General features: G+C 42.0%; 1 protein-coding gene across 1 annotated transcript in view; it reads left to right on the top strand.

Moving 5' to 3' along the window:
* Nucleotides 1-346: 346 nt before the first annotated feature.
* N4BP2 (NEDD4 binding protein 2) overlaps nucleotides 347-14149 on the top strand; it is a 40699-nt gene continuing 26896 nt past the window's right edge. The window contains exons 1-3 of the mRNA XM_070948383.1: nucleotides 347-394; nucleotides 7316-7636; nucleotides 10424-11600. Of these exons, the coding sequence (XP_070804484.1) occupies nucleotides 7432-7636; nucleotides 10424-11600 (1382 nt within the window). The 5' untranslated portion in view covers nucleotides 347-394; nucleotides 7316-7431. The remainder of the gene's footprint in view (nucleotides 395-7315; nucleotides 7637-10423; nucleotides 11601-14149) is intronic.

Raw genomic sequence — 14149 nt, 5'->3', positions numbered from 1 at the left:
TCCTATTCTCTCTGACGGGCTCCCGGATCCCCGGCCTGCAAAACTCCCGAGAAGGCAACCGCGCCGGAGCCCGAAAAGACAACTCTCTCTGCCGCCCTCGCAACGGGCCTCCTCCTGCCCTTCGCGGGAAGCCCGAACGGCGAATCCCCGGAGGCGGCTTCCCTCCTCGCCAGGGCCTGCCTCCTCGTGGACTCCGCCAGGCCTGCCTGCTGAGGAGCGAGCGGAGGGCCCGGGAGGGAGAGGCGGCGGCGGCGGCAGCTCCTCCTTCGCCGGCGCGCTTGGGGCCTCCCTGGCTGCTCCTCCTCCTCCTCAGCCGGGAAGCGCCGCTGAGACTGCCGCCGCCGCCGTCGAAGCCGGGCCCGCCCTTGCGGAAGGAGGCGGATCTGGCGGCGAGGTAAGGGGAGGCCGCGGCCCTCAGAGAAGGCCGGAGGGGCTGAGGGAGGGAAGGGGAGAAAGAAAGAAGGCGCCCCGCAATGGCGGCGCCTTTTTCCCGCCAAAAAAAAAAATGGAGGGCGCTTTGCCTGGCTTTTCCTAATCTCCGCGGCGACCTCGAAACGGCGACCCTCCTCATAAAAGGAAGGGCCGAGACACCCCCCACCACCCCTCCTCAACCTCCGAAAGCCCCTCGAGGTGGGGAAGGTCCCGTCTCCCCTCAGGATTAACCAACTTCACCCCCTCACACACACACGGCCAGGCCGCCCTGCCCGTTTTTTATTTTTTATTTTCTTTCTTTTTTTTTAATGGATCCATCCCCGGTTTTGACCCGTCTCCTTTCTCTCCACAAAATGGGTCCTCTCTTTTCCCCCGCTTTTGTGGGAAAGGTGGATCTGCGCCCCTTCCCCTCCCCCCCCGCGGTGATTAGTCCTCGGTTTACAGCCGTTCGTTTAGTGACCATCCGGATTGGTGTGGGCACAGGAAGAAAAACCAAGGTACAGGAGGCCCTCGACTTACAACAGTTTCATTTAGTGCAGGGGTCTCTAAGCTTGGCCACGTTAAGGCTGGCGGACTTCAAATTTATTTATTTATTTATTTATTTACTTACTTACTTACTTACTTACTTACTTACTTACTTACTTACTTATTTATTGGTTCAATTTATATGCCGCCCTTCTCCGGAGACTCAGGGCGGCTTACAATGCGTTAAGCAATAGCCTTCATACTATTGTATATACCTGCTTAATAGGGCTTTCGGCCCCCCCTAAGTGGTGTTCTTCTTTTATACAAAGTCAGTTTATTGCCCCCCACAATCCGGGTCCTCATTTTACCTACCTCGAAAGGATGGAAGGCTGAGTCAGCCTTGAGCCTGGTGAGATTTGAACTCGCAGTAATTGCAGGCAGCTGGCAGCTAAGTGCTACTTTAACAGCGCTTTAGTCCACTGCGCCACCAAGGCTCATGTTGAAGTCCGCCAGCCTTAACGTGGCCAAGGTTAGAGACCCCTGATTTAAGTGAACTGACCGGGCCGATGACTGTTTTTTCCCACGGGGGTGACATTTGCAGCATCATGTGGTCAAAATTAAGATCAGCTTAGCAACTGACTCATACTTACGACTCATACATACTGACGGCAATCCCCTTTTGCGACCTTTTGACAGTAAAAGTCGACGGGGGAAAGCCAGATTCGCTTAACAACCGGGTTTACTAACTTATCAACCGCAGCGATTCGCTTAACAACCGTGGCAAGAAAGTGGAGCAAAATTCGCCTAGCAAACATCTCGCTTAACGACAAGAGCTGTTGGACTTAATTGCGGTCGTAAGTCGAGGACTACCTGTAGTTGAAAGCAAGAGTGCTCCTGGAATTCTAAAAATGACAATAAATCCATTATGGTTTGACGGGAGGCACAGGCCAACTTTGGATAACATTAAAAAATAATACAGGCAGTCCTCAATTTACAATCTTTTTGTTTAGTGACCGTTCCAAGTTAACAACGGCACTGAAAAAAAGTGACTTAGGACCTTTTTTTTCACTTAACGACCCTCGCACCATCTCCGTGGTCACCTGGTCACCTGATCAAAATTCACACCGCTTGGCCTCTGACTCTGTGGCAAGAAAGGTCGTAAAATGGGACAAAACTCACTTAACAAATGTCTCACTTAACAACAGAAGGGTTGAGCTCTGTTGTGGTCGTAAGTCAAGGACTATCTCTATTCTATACCGGTACTATTTGTAATTATAGTACAGCATATTTATTTTTTTGTAGTTACCATAGTACTCTTTGCTTTTAGAGTGAAATGGCTTGGAAAAGTTATTTCCCCTTGTACCAAAATTGGACCAGCTATTTACTGTAATTCAGAAATGTCTTCAATATCTTTATTATTCTTGAGATTTCTGAACACAGCATTCCATCATCTCCAATATAAATTTTATGCTAGTCTTGTTTTTCTTTCAGCTATGGAAATGTTGCATTTTTTTTTTCTTTTTCTGGAGCTCAGATAGAGAATATGGTTGTTTATTTTCTGTACATCTCCAGTAGGCATTTGTTCAATAATCATAATGACACCATGGTAGTCATGCAGATTAAAATAATAATCTAATAAAAGCTCTCAAATCCAGCTGGACTCACAAACTGCACAAATATCCATTCGGTTTTCTAAACAGTGTTACAGAAACGATTTGCCATTGTCTTGTTCTTTAAATCAATCTCCTGTTCTCTCTGACAGCCCCTTAAAAAACTCCCAAAGTAATAATTTCAGTTTCTCCTTTCCGCTTTTGAATGTAAATGTTTAAGAGCCTTGCTTAATTTCTCCAATAAAATTAATGAATGTGAAATTTCAGAGGCTGCAAAAAGTTGAATAAACTATCACAAAGTATTTTAGTTTAAGCTCAGCTGTATGTTCTGCGCCTTTTTAAACAAGCTTATTTTCCCTTCATAAAACCGTATAAAAAAATAGTTGCGGAATCCTAGGGTTTGAAAAAAATCTTTAAAATAGGAGATGAAAATCTCTATTTGTATTAATGAAGCTTTTAGGGGCCACTTATTTATATTGCATATACCAAATGCACTATTTTTAAATTAACATTTGCTGATAAATGTGATTTATTATTTATTATATTTATTTATTTTATAAATTGGTGATGTTGCTATGATGTACACTAGATTAGAGCTGTGAAGATTAAAGCAAGTACATCAATATTATTAAATAAATGAAAGTTTAACAATGTGTTATCTTTAGCTCTGTTCTTTTTTAAAAGCATATTTTAAAAGCATGCACCAAGACAAATTCCTTGTGTGTCCAATCACATTTGGCCAATAAAGAATTCTGTTCTGTTCTGTTCTATTCTATTCTATTCTATTCTATTCTATTCTATTCTATTCTATTCTATTCTATTCTATATGCAATTAACCCTTTTGTGATAATAGATTGTGATGTAGCCTTTAACCCTGTTAAAAAGACATAACTGTGTTTGGTCCCTACTGCTTAATACTTTTCTATCATCCAAGAGAGAGAGAAAAAAAACCCCACTCAAAATATGTGTTTTAAGTCAATATCAAATAAAACAACTTCAGGGAGATGTCCACAATTGTTCCAATGTATGCTGCAGGTTTAAACTTTCAATATCAGAAACTTTGTCCTGTTTCTTACTGTCAACCTGGAAAATGATGAGAAAGAACTGGGCATTGTGTAAAAAACACAAGAGCTTTTCTCATTGTTTTTAAAATTAGACTATGACTAATTTCTTCTTAGTAATTCTGTTCTTCCTGGTCCCCAAATGCCTCAAAGGCTATTGAGCAAATTAACAGTGTGTAAGAGTTAATTAAAGGTTACATTGATGTAACAAGCAATATGGGCGTTTCTCATTAATTCACACTGCCCCTGCCTGTTTAATATATTACGGCAGTTGGAATATGAGACTTGTTCAAAGGGTTATGTACAACATATTTAGAGATAAAATACTTTCTTTAAAGAAACTTTTTACGCCCAGCAAATTTTCCTGAATATACATTGGAGGTTTCTTTAGCAAATACCCAAAATAAAATGATATATAAATCTTTAATTATCCATTCATGTTTATCTAGGAATTTTAAGTGCCTATAGAGTTAACATTATTTGAAGAAAAAGTTTGCCTTCCTATTAGGCAAGTGGCATATATTTTGGAGCTATAATACCAACTCTTTTTTGAAATCCTTTAAACAATCACACCGAATTCAAGGGAGACAGAAAGACAGTCCTTTTTTATCTATATTTGACGAAGAAAAGAAACTAGAGGAGCAATTTTTCTGAAACATATTGAACATTATTTTTTAAAAAGACCTTTGTAATAGCACTTAAAATCCCTTTACAGGTAGTCCTCGACTTAGGACCACAACTGAACCCATGTTGCTAAGTGAGAAATTTGTCAAGTGAGCATTGCCCCATTTTCCAACCTTTCTTGCCGCGGTTGTTAAGTCAGTCACTGCAGTTGTTAAATTAGTAACACGGTTGCTAAGTGAATCTGACTTCCCCGTTGACTTTGCTTCTAGGAGGTCGCAAAAGGGAATCACATGAGCGCGAGACACTGCAACCGTCATAAATATGAACCAGTTGCCAAGCGTCCAAATGTAAATCATATGACCATGGGGATGTTGCAACGGTCATAAGTGTGAAAAATGGTCATAAATCACTTTTTTCAATGTTGTCGTAACTTCGAACGGTCACTGAATGGACTCTTGTAAGTCAAGGACTACCTGTATTATTTTTTTAATGTTATCAAAAATTGGCATGTGCCTCCCATCAAACGTAATGGATTTGTTATTTTTATAATTCCAGGAACGCTCCGATTTTTGACTACATTGATTTTTCTTCCTGTACACCAATCCATCATAAAAATGACCAAATACAGCTAAAAACAAAGATACACCAAATCATTTGTTAGGGAGAAGCAATTCTGATCTATGCATTTCAACTGTGAATATATGAAATAAATCATTGGAGCATAAGAGTGAATAGAAACACAGAACCAAAGCTAGTGAACAAGGAGCATAAAATGAGCAAAGTACAACATTGCAGGTGTGAATATACCTTTTGTTGTTGTTGTTGAGGAAGGAAATTCACAAGTGCTGATTATGAATGAATGCTGATGTGATTTCAATAAAAATAGGGAAGGAAATAAATGAAGTTATTTTGTGAATGCTTATACTGTGTTCGGATATTTTTCAATGAGAACAGCAAAATTAAGCCCGTTGCATCATTTTCCAGATCTAGTTCTACCCCGATGAGGATTTTAAAAATCCACCTTTTCCCATCCCATCCCTGTGACAATTCACGGAGAAGTCTGACATTCTTAACCCAAAAAACCTTCTGCAGATTTTCCTGTTGCGAAATCATTAAGCGAAATGAGATGCGTGTGTTTGCCAAGAACTAAACGAGTCTTAACATAATTATCCGATGCCGCTTGATCTCACTTCATCTTTTAATTAAGCTGATGCTGCAGTCCTTTTTCCCCCCATTATAATACAGAAGGAACAGAACCTGTCAGGTAAGTGGTAAGTGGAGGAGCCCTTGACGTAAAACCATTTGCTTAGCGACTGTTCAAAGTTACAACGGCAATTGAAAAACTGATTTATGACCATGACAGCATGCCCTTGGTCACATTTATTTATTTATTTAATCAAATTTATATGCCGCCCTTCTCCCGAAGGACTCGGGGGTGGCTCACAAAAATAAAAAGCATCGCACAATAAAATAATAAATTAATTTTAGTTAATTAAAATACTCCAATTAAAACCCTTAGAAAAACTAAAAAACTCCCAGCAGATCAGCCACCTGCAGTGGCCTAGGTCATGTGATTGTTCGTGACCAGCCGGCTTCCGACAAGCAAAGTCAGTGGGGGAAGCCGGATTTGCTTAACGACCTCATAATTCACTTAACAACTGTAGTGATTTGCTTTACAACCGTGGCAAAAACGGTTGTAAAATCAGACACGGCCCAACAGCCACTTTGCTTAGTGGGAATTGTAGTTCCAATTATGGTCGTAATTCGAGGACTACCTATATAGGGGCACAACATAAGAGCTGTTATTTTGTTCTGCTATATTGTTGTCTTAACTTTTGTAATGGGGTCTATCTAATTTTTCACAAGGATGAATTACTGTTTTTCATCACGTGTGCTTTAAAGACTTGTATGTTATTACATGTGATATCTATGATAACTTTAAACTTGTCTTATCAGCTATGTTGATTTGAGTCCTTTTACAATTTGGGTGGATGGTGGCTGCTGTCCCTGTGACATTACTTCATTTTCTAATTTTTTAAATCCTTTTGTGCCAAGGTGGCTAAGATGCTGAGCTTGTTGTTCGAAAGGTCGGCAGTTCAGCAGTTTGAATCCCTAGTGCCGCGTAATGGGGTGAGCTCCCTTTACTTGTCCCAGCTTCTGCCAACCTAGCAGTTCTAAAGCACGTAAAAAAATGCAAATTGAAAAAATAGGGACCACCTTTGGTGGGAAGGTAACAGTGTTCCGTGCACCTTTGGCATTGAGTCATGCCGGCCACATGACCATGGAGATGTCTTCAGACAGCGCTGGCTCTTCGAAACGGCCCTTTGAAACGGAGATGAACACCGCCCCCTAGAGTCTGGAACAACTGGCACATATGTACGAGGGGAACCTTTACCTTTACATCAAATTGCCCTTCCCCCTCACTTCCTAGAAATCAATCTGAAATATTTCACCTGACATAAATCTGCCCTTCTTAAGAGACCATCTGGGCAATTAACTGTCTACAGTATTTGCTTTGCAACATGTAATAGATTTTTGTTCTGCTGATAAGAACATATTCCTGAATTAATGTTATTTTCCTATATTGGCTATATTTAGATTTTTAGACCTAGGCATTCTTGTTTATGGAATTATATAATATCAAAAGTATTACATTGTAAGCTGCCAGAGTTGTACTGAACTGGGAGATGGGCAGCATATAATAATAAAGAAATAAAAATGTAGTATTGGTAATATCAAGACTTCATTGTACCATTGAAGAACAAATAGTCAAATCATGTTTATCTGTTTGATTGCTTATACACAGCACTTTACCCTGCTTTCAACCTTAAACATTTCATATGTAAACATTACATATTGTTATCTGATTTTTAAAGATGTTTGAGTACTTTAGGTTCAAACAAAATTGCTGCTTGAATATTCAACCTTTTTTTTTTTTTGCTTTAATACTGTTTATTTTCTCTCCATTTGTAATTAAACTTTTTTAGTTTAAAGCATAAAGAATTACACTTTTTTGAGCCTGCTAGAAAGCATGGGGTGGGGGTGGGGGTGGGAGAATGCTTGATCCCTTTTCAGGATTTAGCAGCAGCTTCTAAAATACTTTATTCCATCTCTCCATTCTAGATTGCTACTCTCAACCCAAACATGTTGCCTGAAAGGATAACGTGTCTCGTTCTTGACGTAAGCACCGTCATGCGGGTAGAATAACTCCAAGGCAATTGCATTTTGCAAAAAAGAAAATGCCAAAGAAAAAGAAAAATCTCGGCGTGAGCCCATCGAGAAAAAATACAAACCCAGAGACGGTGTCTGCTACCGACGCCTCGTCCTCACCAGCTTCGTTACATGGGATCAATAAAGAAAAACTCATCAGCGGACTTTCCGAAATGTTCTCGGACCTGGATCCGACTGTCATCTACATGGTGCTGTCTGAATGTGATTTCAAAGGTAACGTCTGTCTGTTTTTGTCCTTTTCCTACAGCAAAAGCCGGCTTAAAAGCAAGCTTATTTCCCTCCCTCCCGCTCACTTTATAAATGGGCTAAAAAAAAAGGATGCTGACATTTGTGCTTGTTGTAGGGATCAATTCCAGCCCCAGGAAATACAGGTAGTCCTCGGCTTCACGATCACAATTGACCCTGAAATTGATGTTGCTAAGTGAGAATTTCTTCCGTGAGTTTTGCCCCATTTCCTGCCGCCGTTGTTAAGCGAATCACTGCGGTTGATAAGTTAGTAACCCGGTTGTAAAGCGAATCTGGCTTCTCCATTGACTTTGCTTGTCCGATGGTCGCAAAAGGGGATCACATAACCCCGGGCACACTGCAATCGTCGTAAGTATGAACCAGTAGCCAAGCTCCTAAATTATGATCGTGGGGATACTGCAAAGGTTGTAACTGTGAAAGAGTCGTAAGTCACTTTTTTCAGTGCTGTTCTAACTTTGAACAGTCATTAAATGAACTGTTGTAAGTCAAGGACTACCTGTATTCCACCGAGTCACTGGGACCTCCTTTGACCCACAGATCTCTGAGGATATTTTTGCATTTTTCAGTTGATTTGCCTTTTGCCTTCTGCTTTTGAACTTTCAGCCAAGCCAATGCATTATCCAAGGAGATCTCAGGAACTTGTTGATGGAGAAAGGGAGTTTAGCCTCCAACAGATAGTCCTCGGCTTACAACCACAATAGACCCCAAAATTTCTCTTGTTAAGTGAGACATTTGTTAAACGAGTCTCTCTCCTCCCCCCTTTTACGACCTTCCTTGCCGCATTTGCCAAACGAATCAGTGAAGTTGTTATATGAATAATATGGTGGTTAAGTGAATCTGGCTTTCCCATTGTTTTTGCTCGTCAGAAGGTCACAAAAACACATGACCCCGGGGTCGCTGCAACCGTCATAAATATGAGTCAGTTGCCAAACGCCTGAATTTGGATCACATGACCAGGGGGGATGCTGCAACGGTCCTAAGTGTGAAAAATGGTGACGAGTCACTTTTTTTCAGTGCCGTCGGTAACTTTGAACGGTCACTAAACAAACCGTTGTAAGTCGAGGATTACCCGTATTTATTTATTTAGCATATGGCATACATATATGCCTTTAGCTCTGAGAGAGTGGGTGGTGGAGTTGAACGGATCCTATTTCTTTGCAGTTATCTTGTTGTTAGCCCTTTCCCTGAGAACTCTTTGTTTCTTTGTGCCCAATTGCTTGTGGAATATTTTTGGATCTGTTGCGAGGGTTCCTTGTAGATTAGAGATTGGGGGTGTCTTATCCCTCCCCCTCTGTTGAGAGGGGGCTGCTCAGTGTTAACATAAATGGCCTCTTTTACCCCTCTTTCAAACCAGTGCTCCTCCCTATCTATTGCTGTCTTCGAAAGAGTGACCTTTGTCTTTCAAATGCAGCTGGACCATTGAATCTTGTCCTGATGGCTTTGATCTCCCACGTTGTGCCATGCGCTTGGGAAGTGGTGGTTTTGTTTCCCCAGCGTACAGGATCTGCACGTGTCTCATTGCATTGTACTGCATATACCACATTGCTGAGTTTGTATCTGGATGTTGTATCCTTGGGGTGGACAAGCTTCAGCCTTAGTGTGTATTCTTGAGTTTAAAGTGTGTATGTATGTTGTGTTGGTTGAAAATCCTCTGGAGATTTTTAGATATTCCTGCAACGTATGGAATGACAACATTGCTTCGTTTGTTGTTCTCCTCTTTCTTTGTCTGTTGTAGAGAAGGGTCTTTCTCTCTCCTTTGTTGTCCAATATTTTCCTATTGGTATCCGAGCAGCCCTGCTTTTCTATTAATATATGCTTTCTTTTCAATTTCTTTTCTATTTTACCAATTACACATATATCATCATGATTGTACATTTATGTAGTAACATTTTTTCCTTTCCCCCCCACCCTTGTCCATTTACACAAGTGTCATCTGAGTTTCTATTTCTTTTTGTCTTCTCTCTCATTTACCTTTACATTGTCTAATTTATTCATCTGTCATCTTTTATTCATCTTTCTTTTCTAACCATACATAAAATCGTCCCCCTGTCTTGAAATACACCGATTCCTCTTTATCTTTTATTCTTAATGTTAATCTGTTCATTTCTGTGCAATCTAAAAATCTTCTTTATTACTTCACCTTCTGATGGGATTTTTTCTACCTTCCAATTTTGTGTAAATACAATTCTTGCTGCTGTTATTATGTGTATAATTAAATACGTAACTTCTTTACTATATCTCTCTGGTAAAATACCCAATAGAAAAATCTCGGGTTTTAATTCTATACTCTGGTGTAACATTTCCCCTAACCATGTCTGTATTATAATCCAATAATTTTTTGCTTCTATAAATGACCACCACGTATGATAATATGCTCCCGAGTTGCAATTTTCTTTTCAAGTTGCACCTAACAAATGGTTTTGCGCCCATAACTCAAAATTCATGTTTAAATGTAGATACAATATTTAGATCAAGCATTATTTTTTTTAAAAAAATTGCTTGCTTGCAGTTCTCCCTGTTAGTTCAAGGCACTGCTCTTTGGCCCCTAGGGAGCTGCATCTCTGAAGAGCGTCCTTTAATCAGTCTTTTTTTGAAGAGAAGGCAAAGGTGGCTGCAAGACGGATGGAGACTCAGGTAATCTTTAAAATGAAAACTCACTGCCTCATTTATTTCTGCGGTGCTACTGAAGTTGGTGTGCGGAATACGGGGAATAAGTCTAGTAAAGTAATTGTGTCCTTTCTTTGTTTTTACTAGTGGAAGAGACTATGGATTATCTACTGGAATTGTCCACAGCGGCCAAGGATACAATATGTTCATCGAAAGTCTCAGGTTTTGATTCCCTGTCCGCATTGCTAGTTGGTGAAAATAACTCAAGCTGTGGTACTCGCGAACTTGAGGGCAACGATGCTACTGCAGTTGTGAAGTGTGGCGAAGAATCACGGCCTGCCTTGTCATCCGAAGAACTGGCACTCTTGATAGAGAATTCTCTTGAGGAATGCAGTCGAAAAAGTGAAGCAAAGGAATCAGAAAACGATCAGCTCTTAGGGAGCCTGACACTGGCTCGGGACCACAATGATTCCAATTGCACTGAATTAGGTCTAAAATCCAATGGAACAGCAATAGAAAACTGGTTCACCACCCTGAAACCAAGTTATAATGAAGCAGCCGAGTCAACATCCATATCGGAGGTTGAGACAAAGGATATTTTGACACCAAACCCAGAGAATTACAGTTTGCCAGAAGTGGTCCTCGACAGTGGTGCCGTTTCGGAAATTGTGACATTCGCCGACAAGACAGAGGCTTACACTGAGCCAAATCAAATGCACAATGTTTTATTTGACTTTACAGCGGTCAGCACCCTGACCACTCAACGCCATCAGGTTTTTGCAAAAATAGAGACAAATGCCTTTCCTAGTCCTCACGCTTCTTCGCAGGCGGCTGAAGAGCAAGAAAACGTAGTGACTCTCTATAATAACCTGAAACAATTTTGCGTTCCTGACCTGTGCGCAGGATCCGGTTTGAAATCGGCACCTTTGACGAAGGAGACCGATCCTTCTCGGCGAACGTGGAGTTCACCGTTTTCTCTGTTTCAGAAATATCCCCAGGAGCTCAATTTTTATCCAGCTTTCGAATCCCAATGTAGAAATCATAGCTTTGTGACTCCCATCGCAATCAGTCCTGGGAAATGGAGACCGGCTTCAGATTGTAAGAGTCAAGGAAAGACATTTTGCTCTCCGGAAGTTGCAAAATCCTGGGAGAGCCTCTCTCCTGTGCCAAAGAGATGTGGGAATAAAAACGGGCGACAAAGACATCATTTTCCTCAAGTCCAACAACTGCCTGGTGGTCACATAATGAACAGGAAGACCTTCGCCGGTCACGTTCTGGTTCTCCTCCGAGGGCTTCCAGGATCGGGCAAATCCTATTTGGCAAGGTAGGTTCGACGTACAAAAGATTCAGAAATAGGACGTTGCTCTCTTTTTCTTGCTCACACACAGGCGCATCATTACATTCTGTCAGTGAGCCAGATTCCCTTCCAACCATATGTAGGTAGTCCTGAAAAAGTAGTGACTTCATGACCATTTTTCGCACGACCGTTGCAGTCTCTCCGTGGTCATGTGATCAAGAGCCGTGATGGGTGCAGTGGTTAGAATACAATATTGCAGGCTGATTCTGCCCACTGCCAGCAGTTCGATCCTGGTTGATTCAGCCTTCCATCCTTCTGAGGTCGGTAAAATGAGGACTCAGATTGTTGGGGGCAAGAGGCTGTAAACCTCATAGAGAGGACTGTAAACACTGAAGCAGTATATAAGTCTAAGTGCTATTGCCCTTCCTTCCTTCCTTCCCTCCCTCCCTCCCTCCTCATTTCTCCTCCATTCCCCTTCCTTCCTTCCTTCTCTTTTCTCCTCCACTCCTCTTCCTTCCTTCCTTCCTTCCTTCCTCCCTCCCTCCCTCCCTCCCTCCCTCCCTCCCTCCCAGTGGTTAGAATGTAATATTGCAGGCTAATTCTACTGACTGCCAGCAGTTCGATCCTGACCGGCTCAAGGTTGACTCAGCCTTCCATCCTTCTGAGGTCGGTAAAATGAGGACCCAGATTGTTGGGGGCAAGAGACTGTAAACCTCATAGAAAGGACTGTAAACACTGAAGCAGTATATAAGTCTAAGTGCTATTGCCCTTCCTTCCTTCCTTCCTTCCTTCCTTCCTTCCTTCCTTCCTTCCCTCTCTCCCTCCTCATTTCTCCTCCATTCCCCTTCCTTCTCTTTTCTCCTCCACTCCCCTTCCTTCCTTCCTTCCTCCCTCCCTCCCTCCCTCCCTCCCTCCCTCCCTCCCTGTGGTTAGAATGTAATATTGCGGGCTAATTCTACCGACTGCCAGCAGTTCGATCCTGACTGGCTCAAAATTGACTCAGCTTTCCATCCTTCTGAGGTCAGTAAAATGAGGGCCCAGATTGCTGGGAGCAAGAGGCTGACTCTATAAGCCACTTAGAGAGAGCTGTAAAACGCTGTGAAGCGGTATATAAGTCTAAGCTCTATGGCTATCAAAATCTGGATACTTGGCAACTGACTTGTACTTACGACGGTTGCAGGGTCATAGGGTCATGTGATCCCCTTTTGCGACCTTCTGACAAGCAAAGTCAAGGGGGAAGCCAGATCCGCTTAACAACCCCATTAATAAGTTAACAACTACAGAGATTCACTTAACAACTGTAACAAGAAAGTTTTTATGAGTTTTGCCTCACAAAACTCACTTAAGAAATGTCTCGCTTCGCAACAGAAATGTTGGGCCCAAGTGTGGTCTCAAGTCAAGAACTACCTGCATTGCAGACCAACTCATAGCTCTTATCTATTCCTTTACTCGATGTAGAAGCCAGGGCTCCCCTTCAGCTCATGATTAACTCTCAAAACAAGAAGCGTGGGCTGTTAACACAAAGCGTTCAATTTTAAAATTATTGCTGGATTTCCTGGCCATCTTTTGCAAGGACGGAGGTCTTTTAGTTTGTGACGTGATGACAGCCAGGCGTGACCCCCTGAGTTGTTCGTAGGGTATCTGCAGCACCAGAGTGGATGGAGGAACCCCTAGTCTTAACTGGGCTCCTTTCAGGCAGGTTTCAGGCCTGGATAGTGAGGGGGAGAGGCACAATATTTTGCTGATTTACCGTATTTTTTGGAGTATAAGACACACCTTTTTCCCCCCTAAAAGAGGCTGAAAATTTGGGTGCGTCTTATATTCTGAATGTAGCTTTTTTGAAGCTTTTTTTCAGCCCTAACGACATGCTAACGAGGCGCTAGGGAGTGAAGCAATTTCCCAGCTTTGCCTGCTCCCGCTAGCCATCTCCAAGCTTTGCTCCGACTCTCAGCTGTTCTTTAGAAGCTTTTTTTTCAGCCCTAACTAAAGCTTTGCCTGCTTTTCTCATTGCTGCTTCCTCTCAGCTGTGCCTTAGAAGCTGTTTTTTTTTTTATCCCCAAGCAGGGGAATAAAAAACCAGCAAACTAATGTGCTGAAGCTGACCAGACTAAGGACGCTAGCCAGATGAATACCTGGTAGGCAGATTTTTTTTTTTCCTATTTTCCTTCCCAAAAACTAAGCGGCGTCTTATACTCCGAAAAATACGGTATGTCTTTAGTCCAGGACCGATCCCAGTCGATGCAGGTAAGGAGCAGTCGATTCAGCCCATGGCCCCTCTTTGTGGGGGTGCTGTGTGGCTGTCCTCGCTCCTTATTAGCATTTACACAAAGCTGCTGGCTGCAATCATCCGTCATGAGGTATCCTCAATATGCTCCTGATATCCAGATGCATATCTCTGGATATTGCATTAACAGAGGGAATAGAATCAAGATCACGAGAAGTCTTAATACCACTTCATAATGTCTTGATAAGGCCACACTTAGAATACTGCATCCCGTTTTCGTCACCACGATGTAAAAAAAAGATGTTGAGACTCTACAAAGTGTGCAGAGAAGAGCAACAAAGATGATTAGGGG

The sequence above is a fragment of the Pituophis catenifer genome, unplaced genomic scaffold (genome assembly GCF_029215685.1).
Source record: "Pituophis catenifer annectens isolate HBS135680 unplaced genomic scaffold, rPitCat1.0.hap2 SCAF_8, whole genome shotgun sequence".
In the NCBI taxonomy this organism is placed as follows: Eukaryota; Metazoa; Chordata; class Lepidosauria; order Squamata; family Colubridae; genus Pituophis; species Pituophis catenifer.
The sequence above is the reverse complement of the archived record's forward strand: the minus strand, read 5'-3'. Positions and strand labels throughout refer to the sequence as shown.